The sequence below is a fragment of the Callithrix jacchus genome, chromosome 8 (genome assembly GCF_049354715.1).
Source record: "Callithrix jacchus isolate 240 chromosome 8, calJac240_pri, whole genome shotgun sequence".
Taxonomy (NCBI): domain Eukaryota; kingdom Metazoa; phylum Chordata; class Mammalia; order Primates; family Cebidae; genus Callithrix; species Callithrix jacchus.
Genome location: NC_133509.1, coordinates 136,484,057 through 136,505,581, shown reverse-complemented (window position 1 = coordinate 136,505,581; position 21,525 = coordinate 136,484,057). Strand labels below are relative to the sequence as shown.

At 51.3% G+C, this 21,525-nt stretch overlaps 1 protein-coding gene across 3 annotated transcripts; it reads left to right on the top strand.

Annotated features, from left to right (window-relative positions):
- The first annotated feature begins 1,057 nt into the window (after nucleotides 1-1,057).
- LOC128928878 (uncharacterized) lies at nucleotides 1,058-21,218 on the top strand. Of its 3 annotated transcripts, none has more exons than XR_008474613.2 (3): nucleotides 1,058-1,990; nucleotides 2,461-2,504; nucleotides 2,818-12,227. XR_008474613.2 is itself a non-coding variant. In XM_078336012.1 (3 exons), the coding sequence occupies exon 3, from the start codon at nucleotides 14,828-14,830 to the stop codon at nucleotides 15,653-15,655; it is 828 nt and encodes a 275-aa protein (XP_078192138.1). In that variant the 5' UTR covers nucleotides 1,058-1,990; nucleotides 2,461-2,504; nucleotides 13,926-14,827; the 3' UTR covers nucleotides 15,656-21,218. The 3 variants fall into 3 exon arrangements, 2 of the variants coding, with proteins under 2 accessions (XP_078192138.1, XP_078192139.1); XM_078336012.1 differs by lacking the exon at nucleotides 2,818-12,227 and adding an exon at nucleotides 13,926-21,218; XM_078336013.1 differs by lacking the exon at nucleotides 2,818-12,227 and adding an exon at nucleotides 13,926-21,218 and having other exon boundaries at nucleotides 1,058-2,504.
- The last annotated feature ends 307 nt before the right edge of the window (nucleotides 21,219-21,525 follow it).

The window sequence follows — 21,525 nt, the reverse complement described above, 5'->3', positions numbered from 1 at the left end:
TTCTCTTTCTCTGCTTGGGGCTGATGGCTGCCCCTGTAATCCCCTGGACACCTCTCGGCCATGCATCAACACTGGTCTCACTCTGAGACCGTCCCTGCTGACCAGCCCTACAGAGATGTCAACGGCTCTGTTGTGAGCAAGGCTCTCCCACTGTGGATTGACACATCTGCGTCTTTACCCGACTGGACTCCAAGCTGAGGGGTCTAGGCGGCAGTCTACCTGCGCTGCTCTAACAAGTAAGAAAATGTATCAAAACTGTCAAGAATAATTTTTGGCACGGAGTGGTGACAGAGTGGTTAGTATCTGCCACTGAAAGAGGAGAGGGATGTAATTACTTGCATGGGGCAAAGTGGGTCTTGCTCATTGGTCTGCCTCAGTGTCCACCATGGGCCTCGGCATACAACGAACGGGCACTCGATAAATGTCTATTGACTACGCAGAGCCACAGCATATGTCATGGACTGTCGCAAATGACAGACACACAACTCAGATGAGTTTAGGCAAAAACAATGAGGGATTCCATATACGGCTCTGGCCTCAGGTACTGCTGAGTCCAGGAGCTCAGGGTATTACTATTACAGGGACTCTGTCTTTTTCCATCTTCCGGGTCTCTGTGCCTCTCTGTCTTGGCTTTCTGCACCTTGGGCTTTCCCTGTCCTGTGTCGGGGCTGGGACTGGCCCCTTCTCCACACTGAATGTGGTGGTTTCCTATAGGAAAGGGGGCTCAGGGAGGGAGGGAAGGAGGAGGGAAGGAAGAAGGCGGGCGGGCATGCAGGCGGGCAGGCATACAGGCAGGCAGGCAGGCAGTGCTGGGTAAAATGAAAGCCAGTTCCATTAAAATGTCCGGCTTACGACACAGCTTCGGGGAATGGACCGCACTAGACGCCCCCGGAAGTGTTTGCAATGGCGACTGCCCGCCTGGAATCCAGGCCAATCAGCAGCCACCTACCGTGCTGGCAGGCGATTGGCTGTGGAGAGTCACGTGGCCCAACCGCGGCCAATGAGACGGAGGGCGCCCTGAGACCTTTTCCCCTCCCTGAGACCTTTTCCCCGCCCTGAGACCTTTTCCCCGCCCCGAGGGTGCGGAGTGTGAGGCCTCTTCCTTCGCGCAGGGCGCATGGTCTGCAGGCCTCGGCGGAGAGGCTGCTGCCATCTCGCGCCCAGCGGGTGGACGGCGCCAGCTCGGAGGAGTCCGGGAGCAGGACGCGGGGCCAAGGCCCACATCCCAAGGTGCCCACAGCCGCCAGGAAAGCCGTTGGAATCCGAGGCAGCCGGCGCTCGAGGCAGGAACCACCCTAATGGATAACAGCTGTCACGTTTTCTGCGGCTCGGAACGGAACGGAACGGAGACGTCTGTTTCACAATTTACCAGCGGAGTTCATGAGCTTTGACAGCTCGATCGTATTTCCGGAAGTTATAAAAATGTTTCTCCTCGGGGAACGCGGGTGCCTGCCCGCGCCACCCCTGCTCGCTCCTCGGCGCCGCCCTCCAGCCTTGGGGAAGAAAGGGTTTGCTGCACAGACGGCGTCCCCAAGATGTGCAAATCATATTTATGTGAAAGGAATCCCGTTTCCTTATCGACCCGCGTAGGAATGCACAGACGCTCGGATCGGCACACCTGGCTGAGCCGCGGCCCAGTCCAGCCACTGCAGGGCTCCCCGAGCTTCCAGCTAAGGGGTCACCGAGGCTGGGGGACCTGCCACGGCCGTCCTTGGGCCCAGCCCGGACTGAGGGGTCGCCGAGATGTGTGCTGCAGCCCATTGGACTTTGGATTGGGTAGCGAGGAGGGACGGAGGCATGGACTGTGGTTTTTGGATGGACGGGTGGAATGATGGGTGAAGCTTCCTGAGCCAAGTTATCAGATTCCGGGAGAAGTGGTCAGAACTGGCGCTGGTTCTAAGGGTATCACAGCATTTTTGCCTCGACTTCAAGGAAGGAGCGTCCCCCACCCCACCCCATCCCGAGCTCTGGACACTCTCGGTCGTCTCAGGTGAGGATTCAGTTTGCTAACTCAGGGCCCAGCACCCTCACCCAGCTGCCCCAGGCTCTGTTCCAAAAAGCTGGGGAGGAAGGAGAGAAGAGGTAGGCGCGGGACCTGAGCGTGGAAGGCTGTGGCTTTGAGTAAAAGGGGCTGGGTGTGTGTGTGGTGTGTGCGGGTGTGCCAGCTTGTGTGCGGGCATGCAGGTGTGTGCACGTGTGTGGGAGAGGTGTGTGTGTGCCTGACTCTGCACACCTGGCCCGTGTGTCGTCTGTGCTTGCTCGTCTGCATGTAGCCTGTGTGTGTGTCCGCGTGTGATGCTGGGACCACACCTGAGCATGGGGGCCGTGTGCTCAGAAATGCGGGGGCTGTGGTGTCCTTGCAGAGTCTGCTCTGCGTGAAAGGGAAACTCTTCAAGGTTCTGAACTCCACATCTTAGATCCACTTACATGTAAGTAATCAGAATTCTTTGTCTGCTACAGGCTCCAGGAGCTGTTTCTGAATTTTCAAAAACAAGAAGCCACAGGTAGGCAGCTGAAAGTCACCCCAGCCTCAGAGGAGGGCTGTTTGGAGGATGGGGGTGGGTCTGCTGACTAGCCCAGGTTTGGGATGGGAGTGGTGGCTCCTAGTTCCCAAAGCCTTAGCCCTCAGCTGCAGGTTCTCCCAGCTTTGGGAGGGCTCAGGTCCTCCCTTGTTGGCAGAGGTTGTCAGTCCAGGGCCTCCCACTGATCCTCTGGATCCCCTGTCCTGGGGAACCCCTATATTCCTAGACCCTGTAAGTCTTATACTGTTTCCGTGGTTCTTGGCATTCTAGTGCTCCCTGACTCTGTTTCTGTTAGATTGCCAGGTGGTGACTGGATACATGGGCCTCAGTGAAGACACCTGTCACGTGCCACAGATAGATTCCTGCTGCAGTCAGAGTGAGCCTTTTTTTTCTTTTTGCCCAGGCTGGAGTGCAGTGGCATGATCACTGTAGCCTTGATCTTCTGGGCTTAAGCAATCCTCCTGTCTCAGCCTCCCAAGCAGCTGGGACTACAGGTGTGCATCACCACATCTGGCTAATTTTTTGATTTTTTATGGAGATGGGGTCTCACTTTGTTGCCCAGGCTGGCCTCCAACTCCTGGGCTCAAGCAATCCTCCTGCCTTGGCCTCCCAAAGTGCTGGGATTACAGATATGAGCCACTGTGCCCAGCCCAGAGTGAGCCTTTGAATGGGTTTGGCAGGACATCTTGCTGAGCAGCCGAGGCAGGCCCTCCACCATGGTGATAGCAGCCGGCCTTCCACGAGCACTTACTCTTTGCAGCCTGCTGCCTGCATTCTCTCCCACAAATGTTCAGTCACCTTAGCGGGCAGGTGCCAGGTCTGGGCTCTGAACAAGCTAGATCCGCATGACTTGCATCTTCTGTTCTGCCAAAATCCCTGTCCCCCAAACTCCCTATGGCAGGAGGCTCCATTTCTTGCCTGCCCTATTCCTTCCACATCTCTGAGACTTTTTCCCTCACTGTCTCATGGGGCAAAGCCATCCAGTGTTGGCCCGCTTGGATCCCAGGTGGAGACCACTCTGACTGAGGCCTCTCTGTGCACTACTGTCTAAGGGAGGTTTTTCCCTCACTGCCTCATGGGGCAAAGCCGTCCAGTGTTGGCCCGCCTGGATCCCAGGTGGAGACCACTCTGACAGGCCTCTCTCTGTGCACTGCTGTCTAAGGGAGGTTTTTCCTCCAGCCTGACTTGCTGGTGTCCGGCATCCTGACCTTGGGCCTGGTACGGAGCAGGGACCCAGGACACATGGGAAGAACCAGTTTGGCCTTGAGACGTTCCAGATGAAACTAGTGCCACCAGACTGCCGAGAGCCGGCCACCTTGAGGGCAGGGCTTGGAGTCCACTGTCTTGCCCGGGACCCTGTGCTCTCTGCAGCTGGCCACCTGATCAGATGCTCCCCTCCTTGCTATGTGGCACAAGGTGTAAGGAGCCCCAGAAGCCCACAGGCTGACGTGCATTGAAGGGAAGTTGAAGGGAAGTACATTCACCCAAATTATGGCTGTGGAAAGAAAGTCGTTAGGTAAAGAAAAGCCCTTTTCCCTCCAAGAGGAGAAGGAAAGTTGCAGGGATGGTTCCAGCCCAGCATTGCGGAAAACCTCTTTCCACTCGTATCAGGCTTGAAGCATGCCAGACTCTGAGTGACACAGCCCCCGGGTGACTGCTCTGCTTTCTTCCCGCCTCTGTGTGATTTAGAACATCCCACTTATTTATAATTTTTCTCTTGCAAGTGCTGCTGCTCACCTCTGCTGCCAGCCGGGGGCTGCAGGGATGGAGCAGGAGAAGGCTGGAGTGGGCATTGCATCCTGTCTCCAACCACTGATTGCTGGGTGGCCCTGTCTTCACAGTATCCAGACATCAGGCATCCCCTGTAAGATGAGGGTCTTGGGCATACTTCTCTGTAAGCCTCTTTTTACTTAGGCATCCAAAGACAATTTACAACTCTGGGAACAGTGCTGAGCTCCCTCTTCCTGATAGCCACTGGCTGCTTTTCCTTCTCAGGTGGGCTGGACAATAATTGAAAGAATGTAACATGTTTACTGCTACAAAAACAGACACACAGACCAATGGAATAGAATAGAGACTGGATTTCACACCTACAACTATCTGATCTTCAACAAACCTGGTGAAAAGCAAAGGACTCCCTATTCAATTAATGTTTCTGGGATGACTGGCTAGCCATATGCAGAAGATTGAAACTGGACCCCTTCCTTCTATCATACACAAAAATTAACTCAAGATGGATTGAAGTCCTAAATGTAAAACTCAAAACTATAAAAGTCCTGGTGGACAGCCCAGGCAGTACCATTCAGGACCCAGGGATGGGCAAAGATTTCATGATGAAGATGCCAAAAGCAATTGCAACAAAAGCAAAAATTGACACATGGGATCGAATTAAAGAGCTTCTGCACAGCAAAGGAAACTCAGCAGAGTGAACAGACAACTACAGGATGGGAGCAAATTTATGCAAACCATGCAACAAAGGTCTAATATCCAGCATCTATACTTAAACAGATTTACAAGAAACACAACCAACCAACCCCATTAAAAGTGGGCAAACGACATGAACAGACACTTTTCAAAAGACGAATGCATGCAACCAACAGTCATATGAAAAAAAGCTCAACAGCACTGATCTTTAGAGAAATGCAAACCAAAGCCACAATGAGATGCTATCTTACACCAGTCAGAGTGACCATTCTTGTTTTTTTTCTTTTGAGACACAGTCACTCTGTTGTCCAGGTTGGAGTGCAGTGGCATAATCTCAGCTCACTGCAACCTGTGCCTCCTGGGTTCCATCAGGTCTCCTGCCTCAGCCTCCCGAGTAGCTGGGACTACAGGTGCACTGCCACACCCTGCTAATTTTTGTATTTTTAGTAGAGATGGGGTTTCACTATGTTGACCAGGCTGGTCTTGATCTCCTGACCTCGTGATCCACCTGCCTAAGCCTCCCAAAGTGCTGGGATTATAGGCATGAGCCACTGTGCCTGGCAACCATTCTTAAAAAGTAAAAAAATAACAGATGCTGGTGAGGTTACAGAGAAAATGGAAGTGTTGCTGGGAGGGTAAATTAGTTTGACCGTTGTGGAAGAAAGTGAGGCAATTCCTCAAAGACCTGAAAACAAATACCATTCCATCAAGCGGTCCTGCTACTGGGTCCGTACCCTAAGAAGTAGAAATTGTTCTGTAATAAAGACACATGCACACATATGTTCATAGCAGCACTACTCACCATAGCAAAGACATGGACTCAACCTAAATGCCCATCAGTGATAGACTGGATAAAGAAAACGGGCTACTTAGACACCATGGAATACTATGCAGCCATAGAAAAAGAATGAGATCATGTTCTTTGCAGGGACATGCAAAGAACTTGGAGCTGGAGGCCATTACCCTTAGCAAGCTAACACAGGAACAGAAAACCAAATGCTGCATGTTCTCATTTATAAGTGGGAGCTAAATGCTGAGAACACATGGACACATAGAGGAGAACAACACACGCCGGGTACTCTCAGAGGGTGGAGGGTGGGAGGAGGGAGAGGATCGGGAAAAATCACTATTGGATACTAGCTTAACATCTGGGTAAAGTAATCTGTACAACAAACCTCCGTGACACAAGTTTATCTATGTAACAAACCTGCACATGTACCCCTGGACCTAAAAGTTGAAGAAAAAGACTGCAAGGTGATTAAAAGAAGACTCCTTCTGTAAACAGGTTATTTTCTAAGATGTGTCCTGGCAATTGCAAACACCTCTGACATCTGGAAGCTTCTAGAACTGGGCCATGTTGTTCAAACTGAGACTCCTGGAGAGGACCTGGGAGTCATCTGGAGTGGAGGAAGAGGGGGTGTGCATGGGTTGTGACCCCAGCAGCACAGTGGCAGTGATCGCTGCCTGTCCAGCACTATGTGCCAGGCACAGAGGATATCAGTGCCACTATTGTCCCCTGTTTTACAAATATGGACCCAGGCACAGCAGAACAAGTCTCCTTGCTCACACAGTTCATAAGTGGTAGCACAAAATTCGACCTTGGCAACCTGGCCCCAGAACCTGAGTGCAGTGGTGACTGTACCCTTTCCTTAGGAGGGAGAAAGACTTCGGCTTCCTGAAGTCTTCGACATAGCCCTGAGCTTCAGTCCCACCTCTGCAGCTCCCTGGAATGGGAGCCCTATGGACACCCTGTTGAAGGCATCCTGCCTCCCAGGGCTCCGTAGGCATTTGCTGGGGGACATCCAGGGGCCTCAGTCAGAGCCAGCTGAGGGGATTGCCCATGAGGCTCTGCTGGGGATCACAGCAGAGGGGACAGGGGCTCCAGGAACATCAGCCTCTCCAGGGATCCCAGCTGGCCTAGGAAGAGGGAAAGGGCTTTCAGCCTCAGGGCGGGGCCTGGGCAGCTCTTCTGGCTCCAGGCTGTCTATTCACCCCTTGCACAGATGTGAACACTGAATCTAGTAGGGAAGGAGCTCAGCACACTGACGGTGGCTGCAAAACTGAGAGCACGTGCTTCACCCACACCCAGCCTAGGCCTCTCCTGATCAGTCATGGTGACATCTAGAAACATCAAGACTGGCTGCCATGTATGCCCTGGGACCATTTTGCAGGCAGCAGCTCATTCAGTCCTTACACACCCAGTGAGGTGGGTAGGACCAACCCCCATTCACAGGGGAGGACAACTGAGGCCTGGTGAGACAGTAGCTGCTTGTCCCTGCCCTTTCTACTTGGAGCTTGTGCAGTTGTGTCAGGGGCTTCCCAGGCTCACAGCTCAGTGGCTCTCCACCAGGGTCAGAGGAGTGGCTTGAAGCCCTCCTTGGACATGTCTGTGGGTGATACTGAGTGCAAGGTACCCCAGGTGTCACGGCGGGGAGGTGTCTGGTCTAGGGTCAAAGGTGATTATCAAGCCAATTTCAAAGCCCTCAGGCCCTATCTGGGGGCTCCCAGGGGTTGTGGGGTTCACCTTTTATTTCCTTTTCCTTTGATTCATCCGAGGGTGGGTGCTGCAAGCTTGTAGAAGCAAGGCTCACTGGCAGTGGGTTGGTGAGGGCGGCACATATTCTGAAAAGGAAGTGCCAGCCCTCAGGACTTCAGGTGCAGCCCAGGCAAATGTGTGAAATCACTTGGACTCAGCAGGACAGTGTCCAGGGTGCTAGGCAGGGTAGTAAATGCAGTCAGGCCTGCCCTTGGGAGCTCAGCTGCCTGGGGTGGAATCCCAGCTCTGTCTCTTGCCAGCTGGGTCATGTAGTGGCCTTTGACTTAGTTTCCCCATATGTAAAATGGGAGTTATAATCAGGCCTTCTTTAGAGTGTTGCTGTGCAGATTCACCTGGGGCGGGGGGGCAGCTGCAGAAAGCACCATGTGCCAGCTTTTCCTGGGGTGAGCTCCTCTGCGCCTGACTGCCCTGACCTTGGCCATGTGCACTACTCCGAGCCAGAAGGGCCTCTCAGAGAACCCTGACAGCGCGCCAGCACTGGGGCACCTCCTTTTTGGGAGGGCAGGGCGTTGGGATTGGGCTCTGTCTTTTATGCTAAATGATGATATGTTTCAAACATACAGAAAAGTGTAACCCGTCCATGCCCACTACTCAGTTTCAATGCAGAGCGACGTTTGCTTTTGTTTTTTAAACAGGAAATAAACATTTGATATGGCCGGAACGCCCTCCCTTGCCGTCACCCCGTTCTCCTTCAGAACTCATTCCCCTCTCGCTCCCCGCATGAGACACTCTTTTGAGGTTGATTGCCACCTTTCCTATAGATGTTTTCTTAAAAAATTTATTTATTACACTTTAAGTTCTGGGGAGCGTGTGCAGACTGCTGGCTTGTTACACAGGTATACACGTGCCGTGGTGGTGGTTTGCTGCCTCCATTGCTTGTCATTGCTGTCGATGTTTTTATGTATTTACTGTGGATATCCATAAACACATCTGATTATTTATGTGCTTTTTCTCTCACATCAGTTTGCACATATCCTCTTGCTTTTTCCACTCCACATAATACTCTTTTATTGAGGTAACATTCACACAACATAGAATTAACCATTCTAAAGCATATGCTTGAGAGGCATCCAGTGCATTCACAACGCTGTGTGACCACGGCCTCTATCTAGTTCTGAAAGATTTCTGGCACCCCCAAAGGAGACGTCCTGCAATTAAGCAGCACACTGGCCCCCCGACCACCTATCCCCTTCAGACAACCACCTATCTGCTTTCTGTCTCTGTGGATTTCTCTCTGCTGGAAATTTCATATCAATGGAGTCATACAATAGCCACGTGATACCTTCGAGCCTCACCCAGGTTGGGATGTGTTGATCCAGCTCCTTCATCCTAGCTACTGTGAGAAGTCCACTGCTCTGTAGATCATAGGTGAACACCTATGCCCACCCCCCTTGCAGGTCATTCCAGGGCCTTGCCAGTGGGGGGGCTTCTCCTTGTGCTTCTGGGGAAGGTCCCTGGTCCAGATTCTTTGCTTTCAAACTGCCCAGAACTCAGTGGCTTAAAGCAACGTGTTATTATTTCTCCTGCTTTTGTGGCTTAACTGGGCTCAGTGGACTGTTCTGCTGGTGTCACTCACAGTCAGATGGTGGCTAGAGTGGGATGCTCAGGATGACACTGGGATGGCTGGGCCTCTCACCCTCTCCCCGTGGCCATTCCAGCAGAGTAGCTGGCCCATTCATGGGGGCTCTGGGCCCCAGAAGTATAAAAGCAGAAACTGCCAGGCCTCCTTGTGGCCTGGACCCAGACACCCGGGCTGTGCCTTCCTCTGGTTAAAGCAAATCACAAGCTCACCCAGCACCAATGTGGGAGGGGCCCACCCACGCGTGGCTACTGGGGGCCATCCCTGAGGACCAGCCCTCACACTGGGATACGGGGCTCAGAGGAGCTTCGCCAAGTCCTGGGTGTGGACGCTTCCAGTGTCCTGGCATGCTGTTAGGCTGTTCTCTCAGGCGAGTCTCCCAAGTGAGGCTGTCCTGCACCCCAGCTTCTCCATGTCTTGGACTCTTCAGTTTCCGCTGTTGGGTGTGGAATGTTTGCCATTGTCATTTTTGTTTCTCTGTGATTCTTAGTGAAGGTGTATGAGTTTCCTGTTGCTGCTGAGACAAATCAGTACAACGTAGTGGCTTAAAGCAGCATGGGTGCTGTCAGTTCTGGAGGCCAGAGGTCTGACATGGGTCTCATGGGGCTAAGTCAAGGTGTCAGCAGGGCTGCACCCTCCTGAAGACTTTAGGAAAGAATCTGTTTCTTCTCCGCTCCCAGCTTCTCGAACGCCTTCTTTCCTTGGCTCATGCCTCCTTCCTCCGTCTTCAAAGCCAGCAGTGCAGTGTTTTAAAATCTCTGTCCTCTGCCATTGAGACTTCTGTGGTGACCCTCAGCCCACCCAGGTCATCAGGGATCCTTGCCGCATCTCAAAGTCCACTTCATCACATTGGCGAAGTCCCTTTTGCGATATGCAGTAACACATGAATAGCTTCTGGGGAAGAGGACGGGACATCTTTGCTGAGTGTGGAAGGCAGGTGGCCCCCTTTTGCGATACGAGGTAACGCATTAATAGGTTCTGCGGAAGAGGACAGGACATCTTTGCTGAGTGTGGAAGGCAGGTGGCCCCCTTTTGCGATACGAGGTAACGCATTAATAGGTTCTGCGGAAGAGGACAGGACATCTTTGCTGAGTGCGGAAGGCAGGTGGCCCCCTTTTGCCATACGTGGGGGCATTAATAGGTTCTGGGGAAGAGGACGGGACAGCTTTGCTGAGTGTGGAAGGCAGGTGGCCCCCTTTTGCCATACACGGTAACACATTAATAGGTTCTGGGGAAGAGGATGGGACATCTTTGCTGAGTGTGGAAGGAAGGTGGCCCCCTTTTGCCATATGCGGTAACACATTAATAGCTTCTGGGGAAGAGGACGGGACATCTTTGCTGATTGTGGAAGGCAGGTGGCCCCCTTTTGCCATACGCGGTAACACATTAATAGCTTCTGGGGAAGAGGACGGGACATCTTTGCTGATTGTGGAAGGCAGGTGGCCCCCTTTTGCCATACGCAGTAACACATTAATAGCTTCTGGGGAAGAGGACGGGACATCTTTGCTGATTGCGGAAGGCAGGTGGCCCCCTTTTGCCATACGCAGTAACACATTAATAGGTTCTGGGGAAGAGGATGGGACATCTTTGCTGAGTGTGGAAGGCAGGTGGCCCCCTTTTGCCATATGCGGTAGCACATTAATAGCTTCTGGGGAAGAGGATGGGACATCTTTGCTGAGTGTGGAAGGAAGGCGGCCCCCTTTTGCGATATGCGGTAACACATTAATAGCTTCTGGGGAAGAGGACAGGACATCTTTGCTGAGTGCGGAAGGCAGGTGGCCCCCTTTTGTCATACGCGGGGGCATTAATAGGTTCTGGGGAAGAGGACGGGACATCTTTACTGAGTGCAGAAGGCAGGTGGCCCGTTTGCGGGTCACTCCGTTTTCCACCTTGGGTAATTTCGCTCTGTCTGTCTTTCTACTGTGTGGAAGGCATTCCCTGTGTGCGGACATCCCTGGTATCCCGGGGGATTGACTCCGGGCCTCCCACAGATACTGACATCCACAGATGTTCAAGTCCCTGGTCTAAAGGGGCATGATATCTGCTATGACCTCTGCACATCCCTCCTAGGCTTTTAACCCTCTCTAGATTGTAATAGACAACACAGTGTAAATGCTGTGTGAGTAGTCGTTAAATATTAGGCAATGGCATCTCACTCTGTTCCCCAGGCTGGAGTGCAGTGGGGTGATCCTGGCTCACTGCAACCTCCGCCTCCTTGGCTCAAGCATTCTCCTGCCTCAGCCTCCCAAGTAGCTGGGACTACAGGCGCCTGCCACCACGCCTGGCTAATTTTTGTATTTTTAGTAGATACGGGGTTTCACCACGTTGGCCAGGCTGGTCTTGAACTCCCGACCTTAGGTGTTCTGCCTGCCTCAGCCTCCCAAAGTGCTGGGATTACAGGTGTGAGCCACTGCACCCGGCCTATTATTATTATTTATTAAAAATGTATTTTTGATTCTCAGCCGACTGACCCTGAGGATGCAGAACTATCTGGATACAAGGGGCCAGCTGCATATCCTTCCGTGGCTTATGTGTGCCGGGAATATGCTTCCAGTGGTGGCCTTATCCTTTTCTAACAAACAGGGAAACCACCGGCACCCTCAGATAGAGTATTTGAGGAGAGTTCAACAAGGGACTAATGGCAAAGGTTCAGAGAAACCAACAGGGCTGCTGCAGATCCCCGGCAGGCACCTGGCCACAGCGCTGCCATCCCCAGGTCTGGAGGGAGACCGAGCGGCGTGCAGAAAGCTCTCCAGCTGGTCTTAGGCACGCCCACATGATGCTGTCGGAGGCACCTGGGACTAAGATTCCTCACCTTGCCCTTCTCAGCCTCGCAGCCTCCTGCCTGGGCTCCTGCTGGCCATGTCCCAAGCCCTCCCACGGGGCCCATGGAAGAGAGCTGCGGCTGGAGAGTCCATACGGCCACCTGCCTCCCAGGCTAGAGAGCAGGCTGCAGAGGTGACCACGGGCCTGCAGGGACAGGGTAAATACCAGTGCCTGTCCCAGCTTTGTGATAGCATCTTCTGTTGCAGAGAAAATGTCAATTAGGTCATATAGCAATATTTCCTTTGGGAGTGCTTTTTTTCTGTTTTAAATAGGAAAATTTTCCCTATCCTAAAATTGTGTAAGACCATGAATATATTATTTTTAAAAATTGTATATGCACATACAATTTTTTATATGCATACACAATTTATTATATATATAATAAGTATATATATATATACTTATCAATTGTGGTAAATTGAGAATCCCCAGAACTGTCTTCATCTTACGGAACTGAAACTCCACACCCATTAAACCACTGTCCTCTCTCCCTTCTCTCTCTGCCCCCACCCGTAGCAACCACCATTCTACCTTCTGTTCCTGTGAATTGGACTACCCTAAGTACCTCATATAAGTAGAATCATACTGTATTTGTCCTTTTGTGTCTGGTTAATTTCACTCAGCATAACATCTTCAAGAGTCATCTACGTTGTAGTCTGTGTCAGGATTTTCTTCCTTTTCATGGCTTAATAATATTCCACTGTATGGATAGACCACATTTTGTTTATCCACTCACCAGTCAATGGACACTTGGGTTGTGTGCTAGGCCGTTCTTGCATTGCTATGAAGAAATACCTGAGACTAGGTAATTTATAAGAAAAAAGGTTTAATTGGCTCCTGGTTCTTCAGGCTGTACAGAAAGCATAGTGCCAGGATCTGTTTCTGGGGAGGCCTCAGAAAGCTTTTACTCGTGGGTGGAGGTGAACCAGCAGCAAGCATTTCACATAGCGAAAGCAGGAGCAGGAGAGTGAGGGGTGGGGGATGCCACATTTTGTAACAACCAGATCTCATGAGAACTCACCCCCTATCGCAAGGGTATCACCCAACCATGAAGGATCCAGCCCATGACCCAAACTCCTCCCACCAGCCCCCACCTCCAGCATTGGGATCACAGTTCATCATGAGATTTGGGCAGGACACTCAAACCGTATCTGTTCGCTCCCACATTAAGCTACTGTGAACAATGCTGCTCTGAGCGTGAGTGTACACATCTCTCTTCAAAACCCTGCTTTCAATTCTCTTGGGTATATACCCAGAAGTAGAATTGCTGGATCATATGGTAATTCTACTTTTAGTTTTCTGAGGAGCCTCCATACTGTTTTCTATGGCACCATTTTAATTCTTACCAGACAGTGCACAGGGTTTCGGTTTCTCCACATCCTCCCCAACACTTGTCCTCTGCCTCTGTGAGGACCGTAGTAGCCTCTCAAGGGGTGTGAGGTGGTATCTTGCTGCAGCTTGCAGATATTCTTCTATGTATTTTTCCAGGAGTTAGAGCAGTTTGTGTTCATATTCAGGTCTTCATCCACCGGCTACTTATTTCTGAGGATTGCGTGGGATTCCTCCACTGTGTTTCTCTCCTCACTGGTCCCAGCGAGATTTATGGAGCAGCCCTCCATTCCCACTGATGGCAGACAGCCCCACCCCCCATTGCACACTGTGCTCCCACATGCTGACGAGCCTCTCTGTGGGCTCGGCTCTGTCCTGTGGTCTCCCTGTCTATCCTGTGTGGTGCTGGGCCCCCTCATTCTGACTCTAAGCCTCTCTGTTCCCTTATGCTGGACTTGGCAGAATGTTTTTTCCAAATGTGGAAGCCACTGTCTGTCCTGTTCCTCATGCTCTTCCACAGTGTGACCGTGGCACTCCTTCTATCAAATGGGCGTCCATGTCCCCTCCCTGGAGCCAGGCAGATCCCTCTGACTGCCCGGACAAATGGAATTTTCCAAAATGACGCTCTAACTTCTGAGGCTTAGTCGTCACAATGTCACTCATGGACTGTCTTGGGTTGCTCACACAGAGGGCAAGCTGACCTGTGGGCAGGAAGCCAGGTCACCTGGAGAGATGCCATGTGGGTATTCCAGCTTCAGGCCTAGGGAGTTCCCAGCTGACAGCTGGCCACAGCCACCAGAAATGTGAAGCCCTCCAGATGACACCAGCCCAGCAGCCATCCAACTGCAACTTCGAGAGAAAGCTCAGGCAAGAACCGCCCAGCAGAGCCCTGTCAGCCTCCAGAAGATAACAAGTGCTATTGTTTTCAGCCACTATGTTTCGGGGTGATCCATTGCATGTGAATAGGTAACAAAAGCACTGACCTTATCTTTCTTCATAGCACTTTTAAACTATTTGATGTTGATTTATTATTACTGCCCAAAGCTTATCTGTTTATTATTGTTCTCCCCTAAGCTGAGTGTGAGCTCCATTTGGGTGGGACTTTGCTGGTTCTGTTTCCTGTGGGGCAGGAATCATGACTGGCTCATTTTAGGCCTTGATTAAATATTTGTCAAAAGAAGGAATGGGTGCATAATTTCTCTCCAGTTGTTTCCTCTCCAAAATTTCTCCAGTCTACACTTGGTCCTGCTCTTCCCTGTGAATGCTGGGATACACTTGTAAACAACCCTCTTGGGATTTTGTGTGGAATTGCATTGGATTTAGAGATAAATCTGGGAAGACCAACAGTATGCAAGCTCCTGCAATCAGGGGAACTTTTAAGTGGACTCTTCTCTGGGGCTTCAGTGTATTCCACACAAGAACAGTGCTTTGTGGTTTCTGGTTCTGCATTGCCCTTAGAGGAGGACGGGTCCCCAGACCACAGCCATCTGGCTGTGAAGGTTGGGGTGCAGTCACAGGCAGGGATGGTTAGAGAGGGCTCAAGTGCTTTCTCTAGGGAAGGTGCTAGGGGGGCTGGGACCTGCAGTACACATGGAGCAGGAGCCTGGCACTGCCCTCACTGCTGTGGATATGGAGACAGAGCCTGGCGCTGGCCTCACTGCTGTGGATATGGAGACAGAGCCTGGCGCTGGCCTCACTGCTGTGGATATGGAGACAGAGCCCGGCGCTGGCCTCACTGCTGTGGATATGGAGACAGAGCCTGGCGCTGGCCTCACTGCTGTGGATATGGAGACAGAGCCTGGCGCTGCCCTCACTGCTGTGGATATGGAGACAGAGCCTGGCGCTGCCCTCACTGCTGTGGATATGGAGACAGAGCCTGGCGCTGGCCTCACTGCTGTGGATATGGAGACAGAGCCTGGCGCTGCCCTCACTGCTGTGGATATGGAGACAGAGCCTGGCGCTGCCCTCACTGCTGTGGATATGGAGACAGAGCCTGGCGCTGGCCTCACTGCTGTGGATATGGAGACAGAGCCTGGCGCTGCCCTCACTGCTGTGGATATGGAGACAGAGCCTGGCGCTGGCCTCACTGCTGTGGATATGGAGACAGAGCCTGGCGCTGGCCTCACTGCTGTGGATATGGAGACAGAGCCTGGCGCTGCCCTCACTGCTGTGGATATGGAGACAGAGCCTGGCGCTGGCCTCACTGCTGTGCAGGTGGAGCAGGAGCCTGGCGCTGCCCTCACTGCCGTGCACGTGGAGCAGGAGCCTGGCGCTGCCCTCACTGCCGTGCACGTGGAGCAGGAGTCTGATGCTGCCCTTACTGCTCTGTTTGGCAGCCCGAGCTCTGCCCAGAGCAGCGTGATTGGGCCCAGCAATAAGTGGGGGAGGAAGTTCAGGCCAGAGAACACAGGGCTGTGACCAGGATTGAGCTAGAATCCAGCATCTTCCTTCAGGTGATTAGGCCATGATGATGTAACAGCAGCCTCTCAGCACAGATACCCTCCCTCTGGCCCCTCTTCTTACCTGCATGGCACTTTCCCATCTCTCCCCAGGGCCTTTAAGGTAACAGGTCAACTCCATACAGTGTCTTCCAGCCTCACCTTTTGTCTTCACCCTCTTCCTCCCTGGCCTCGTGGGCTTCACTGCCATTGCCCATACCTGCTAGGATGCTCCTCACTGCCAAGGCTTCATACATGTCATTTCTTCCTGCCTGCGGTTCTTCTCCCAATTTTTCTTCGTGATTCATCACCTCCAGGAAGCCCTCCCTGACCTCCCTCCTTGGTGTTTCCACCTCCCAGGCTTTCTGTGCTGTTGATTTCTGTTTCTCCAGCTATCCTGACTGCTCTGTTAGGATGGCACTGGGGACAGGGAAAGGCCTGGTGGGCATCAGGGACTCAGCAAGGCTATAGAGAGTGATGACATTATATGTATACTTGTCATACATGCTCACACGTGCACAGACATGTACATGTTAGACATTACACATCCTCACATGTGAACACATGCAGACACACATGCACAAAAGCATACACACATGCGCAGACACTTGCACATTACACACATGAACACAGATAACACACATGTCACACACAGGCACGTACCTGCATTGCATCTTTGACTGAATGACCTGTTTTGCCATTTCTTGGCCTTTGCACACACAGCTACCTCTCCCTGGTACCTTCTTCTGCCCAGCCCTGGCCGTGACCTACCTGAGCACGGGTGCACTGTGGTGGCGAGCGTCCACAGCTGCCTTTATGGTGCCCAGCCCAGGGACAAGCAAACATCTGCCCATTTCTCCACCACCCTCAGCCCCTGGCAACTACCCTTCTGCCCTCTGCTTCGATGAGCTCACCTGTTTTAGATTCCACACAGAAGCGAGGTTGTGGAGTATTTGTCTTCCTGCGTCTGGTTTAATTCACTTAACATGATGTCTTCTAGGTTCGTCCATGCTTTCAAAAATGACAGGATTTCATTTTTTTATGGCGGAATAATCTTCCATTACATGCAAGCATCATGTTTTCTTTATCCATGTGTTCAGTGACGGAGGCGCAGGTTGGTCCTCTATCTTGGCTGTTGCGAATAGTGCTGCGGTGAACTGGAGCGCAAAGCTGTTTGTGGAGTACTGGATTCATCCCTTTGGATATACACCTGGAAGTGGAATTGCTGGATTACAAGCTAGTTCAATGTTCAGTTTTTCGAGGAACCTCTGTACTCTTTTCTATGTCGGCTGCACCAGTTTACATTCCCACCAACAGTGTTGCAAGGGTGATCTTCTCTCCATATTCTGACCGATACCTGTCATCTCTTTTCGTGTTTGACATCCGTGATGACAGGTGTGAGGGGACAGCTCATTGTGGTTTCAATTTGCATTTTCCTGAGGATGACTGATGCTGGGCATTTTTTTCACATAAGCTCGTCCCTCTGCACTCAGGGGATTGGCTCCAGGAGTTGTGGGTTTACAAAATCTGAGCGTACTGATGTTCCTCAGTTGGCCTCATGGAACCCACATATACAAAAAATCCAGTTGGCCCTCTGTATGCACAGGTCTCACATCCTGCAAATGCTGTGTTTTCTACTTGTGTTTATTTGAAAATAATCTGTGGATAAGTGGACCTTTGCAATTCAAACCCGTATTGTTCAAGGGTCAGCTGTATCTCTCGGTGGTCCGTATGTTTTTCTTTTTTGAAAGGTCTCTATTCAGGTCCTTTGCTCATTAAACGTATTTTTTGCTTTAAAGATGGGGTCTTGCCATGTTGCCCAGGCTGATCTTGAACTCCTGACCTCAAGCAATCCCCCTACCTCAGTCTCCCAAAGCTGGAATCACAGGTGAGCCACCACCTTCAACCTTTGCCTTTTCTTTAATTGGGATTGTTTTCTGGCTGTTGACTTGTTTGTGTTTCTTTCATGCTTTGGAGATAAACCCCTCATCAGATGTACGGTTTGCACGTATTTTCTCCCGTTCCTTAGGTTGCTTCCCTGTTGATTGTTTCTTTTGCCTTTTAGTTTGATGCAGTCTCCTTTGCCTAGTTTTGCTTTTGTTAACTGTGCTTTTGGGGTCATATTTATGAGCCAATTCCTTGCAGTAATTTGAAATCAATCAATCAGTCAATCAATCAGTCTGCCTATCTATCTATCTATCATTTGTTTGTCCGTCCATCCATCCATCCATCCATCCATCCATCCATCCATCCATCTCCTATTAGCTCCGTTTCTCTGGATAACCCAGACTAACACATAATTTAAAATGTTACTTTTTCCTTATTTATAATGAATTAAGTAGCAGGTGAACACCATGCGAGTTGAGGTGCCATGTGAGAAGGGAGCGGCATTATATTTGGTGCCTTTAATGGCACCCTCCCCTGCCTTTTGAACGGGGACCCCACGTTTTCATTTTGCACTGAGTCCGCGCGTCCGTAGCTGGCCGTGCTTTGCCCCAGGTCGTCAGATTTTCAGTCTCTGGAGAGTCTGGGGCCTCTGTCTGGCCACAGGCAACCAGCCATTTCTGAGAGATGGAACTGAAGCCCTCAGTGACCATGGCTTAATTCTCACCTGTCCTTTGAGCTCTGAGACTGCTCCTCCCAGGCCCTCAGATTTGCTATTGTCCACTCTTCCTCCATGAGGGTTGTTATATTTAGAAAAATAAATATAACAACAACAACAACAACAACAATAACAAAACCCAGACTGTCTCATTGAATGTTAATTTTAGATAAACAACAAATCATTGTTTAGCACAAGTGTGTCCCAGATATTGCATGGTATATGCTTACACCAAAAACATTTGGATTGATTGTTTATCTGAAATTCAGATTTAATTGGGTGTCCTGTACTTTATTCAGCAGCCCTACCCCTGCCATCCCCCAAGTGCCTCCAAGCCCTTCACTGTCACAGCACCACCCTGTCCTCCTCCCCTTTCCCCAGCCTGTCCCCCATCTCCTGCCCTAAGCCTAGCCCAGAACTCACCATCTCCAGCCGAAACCTGTGTCTGCCTCATGCCTTGGCCTCCCCACCTCCAGGCTTCCACTTACCAAGGCCACTGTTTTTGCTGTTTCTCTTTTTATTTTTCTACACATTCACTACAGAAAAATCACAGGCTATGGCGAGGCAACAAGAAGAAAGTAAGAAAACGCTCATCATCCCACCCACACAAAGACAACTCCTGTCAATACCTTGGGTAGATTTTTCTAGAGCTGTATGTGTGTGAGTGTCTCTGCAGATACTTAAAAGAAAGCATGCACGCTCACTGCCCCAGTTCAGACCTGCTGTCCTATAAGCTGCATTTTCCTGTCACCCTAGAGTGCAAAATCTCAGCGTCCTGAGTTGTTTTAGCCTCTGGAAGGGATGCTGGGGACCCAAAGTGAAACCCCCCGACGCTGGGGTCAGAGGGGCCTATGGTCAAACCACTTTCTAGTCCACTACCTTGTGTATTGGTTTGCTGGGCTGTTACAGCAATACACCACAGGTGGGTGGTTTGAACAAAAGAAATTAATTTTCTTACAATTCTGGAGGCTGGAAACCCAAGCCCAAGATGTCAGCTGGGATGGTTTCTACTGAGGCCTGTCTTGGCTTGCAGATGGCCGCCTTCTTACTGCGTCTTTAGATGGCCTTTCCTCTGTGTCTGCATGCTGATCTCTTCTTACAGGGACACCAGTCATACTGGGTCGGGGCCCACCCTGATGACCTCATTTTAACATGCTTAGCTCTTTCCAGGCCCTATCTCCAAATAAAGCCGAGTTCTGAGGAAACATCAGTTAGAACTTCAACATGACTTTTGGGGGAACCCAGGTCAGCCCATGATGCCTTGCCTGGCTCACTCCAGACATGCGGAGCCTCAGTGTCTTCATCAATGAAATGGGGTGAGTGATCATAGTCATCTAAGAGGAGCGTCAGGATGACCAGGTCAGGCCGTCCTGATAGCGCACTTGCCTGGCACCTGGGCCCTGGAGCAAGCATTCCAGTGAGACTGCCTAGTCTTCTTGCTCCCCTGCAGGTGGATAGGAGGAGCCATGGACCTCCGGGTACCTCTTTACCCCTTTGCTCACCGGTTTGGTTAATCCCTCCAGGTAAGTTCCCAGAGGAGAGTTGCTGGGTGGAAGGTGGAGATGCCAGCCTGAGTCCTGAAAGTGCACCTGTCCACTCCCCTCAGGGCTGGGTGCATGAATGTGCCCCCGGCCCCATCCTCAGGCCTCCCACGGCTCCTCCCCATCTGACTGCCTGCCCCACTTTCCTGTCTGAGGCTCCTGTCCCCAAAGGCTCAGCAGAGTTGCAGGCTGGTGCCTACGGCCCCTCCCAAGCTACCGGACTATTTTCTGCCCCTCCTCCTCTTCACTGGCCTTGCCACCCTCCTGCTTTGCAGCCATACTGGGGACTCCTTGTTTTCCGAGCACGATGAACGCCTTCAGGCCTCCAGGCTTTGCGCTGGCAGTGCCCTCTACCAGGGATGCCCGTCCTTCTATCTATGCTGTCTGAGGGAGCCACTTGTGCCTTCAAGGGGCAAATAAGACCTTTTCTGTGAACTCTTCTAATGCCCCCCCCCCCTTGCTCAAAACGGAACCATCTGCTAAGCCCACACAGGACCTTGAAAAGATGCAAATTGTGAGGATGATGGTGACTGCAACAACAGCCACAGCTGTCTCCTCACCCTGCTCCCCACCGACCCCAGCATTCCTCAAGGGGCCTCAGCCATCTGGATGGTGCCAGGCATAAGTTAGCCTACAGGTGCAGACCTGCTCAGATTAGACGGATTAACAGGTGAGGGGGCCAGGACAGGAACCGCACAAGAACAGAATACGTATATGTGTGTGTGTGGTGTCATCAAACACTATGTGACATGATCCCAATTAGGGAAAATATGTCTGAGAATGCGCTTTTCCTCATCTGAGAATACGACATATCCGACGGTAAATATGTAAAATAGAATCTGGAGAGAAACACAGCCAGCAGTCAGCAGGGGCTGTCCTGGTCGGGGGAGGAGTGCTGATGATCAGGTGGTGGCTTGCAAACATTTTTGATCCCTCAGGAGAAATATGCTTCATTTCAACCACCTGGTACACACACACACACACACATGCTCACACCTACACTCCCACATACACATATGCACACACGCACACACTCACACATTATATGTATAACTGAAGCCAAAGTTGCAGGAAACCCCAGCTACCCTAGGTGAAAAGCACACTGCTATTCTTACAGTGTTTATTCTGTTTCATTCTCCCAAATGCTTGACTTGATCTGATAAATTGATTTCATGCCCCCCTGCTGGGCCCTGATTTACAGTCTGAAAACTCCTGCTCTGAGGGAGGCTTGCATTTTCTGCTCTGTGTTCTCCTGTATTTAAAATTTAATATGGAGGATGGATTCAACTATTGTCTTTGTAATTTTTCACTTAAAGATAAAGGTAGAGAGAGGGAGCAGCGGGAAAATACAAAACAATAAAAGTTACAGGCAAGTTGCTTCCTGAAGGCGGCTCAGCAAAACGTGGCGAAACAGACCTCTTTAAAGGTGTGCGTACTTCTCTTCCGAGCTGTTCACTTTAAGATACGTTACTAGCCGGGGTAACGGGGTACAGAGCTGCGCCCGCAGGCTGCTCACCCCCACTAACACCTGGGATGCCCACCCATGGACCCCTGCTGGTCATCCATTAGAGTGCCGTGCGGCCATTCAAGCTTATTTGTGGACACAGAAAGAAGGGTACAGGAAAGAGGGTGTGCCTTGGGAGTAACAAGTTACTGGCAGGCTACAAAAGGCCAACAGCACCCCGACCTTGTTTCCAAAATGCGTGT

What these genes read in the sequence shown, in the direction of transcription:
- LOC128928878 (XM_078336012.1), top strand. Translation starts at nt 14,828, where the DNA reads ATGGAGCAGGAGCCTGGCACTGCCCTCACTGCTGTGGATATGGAGACA.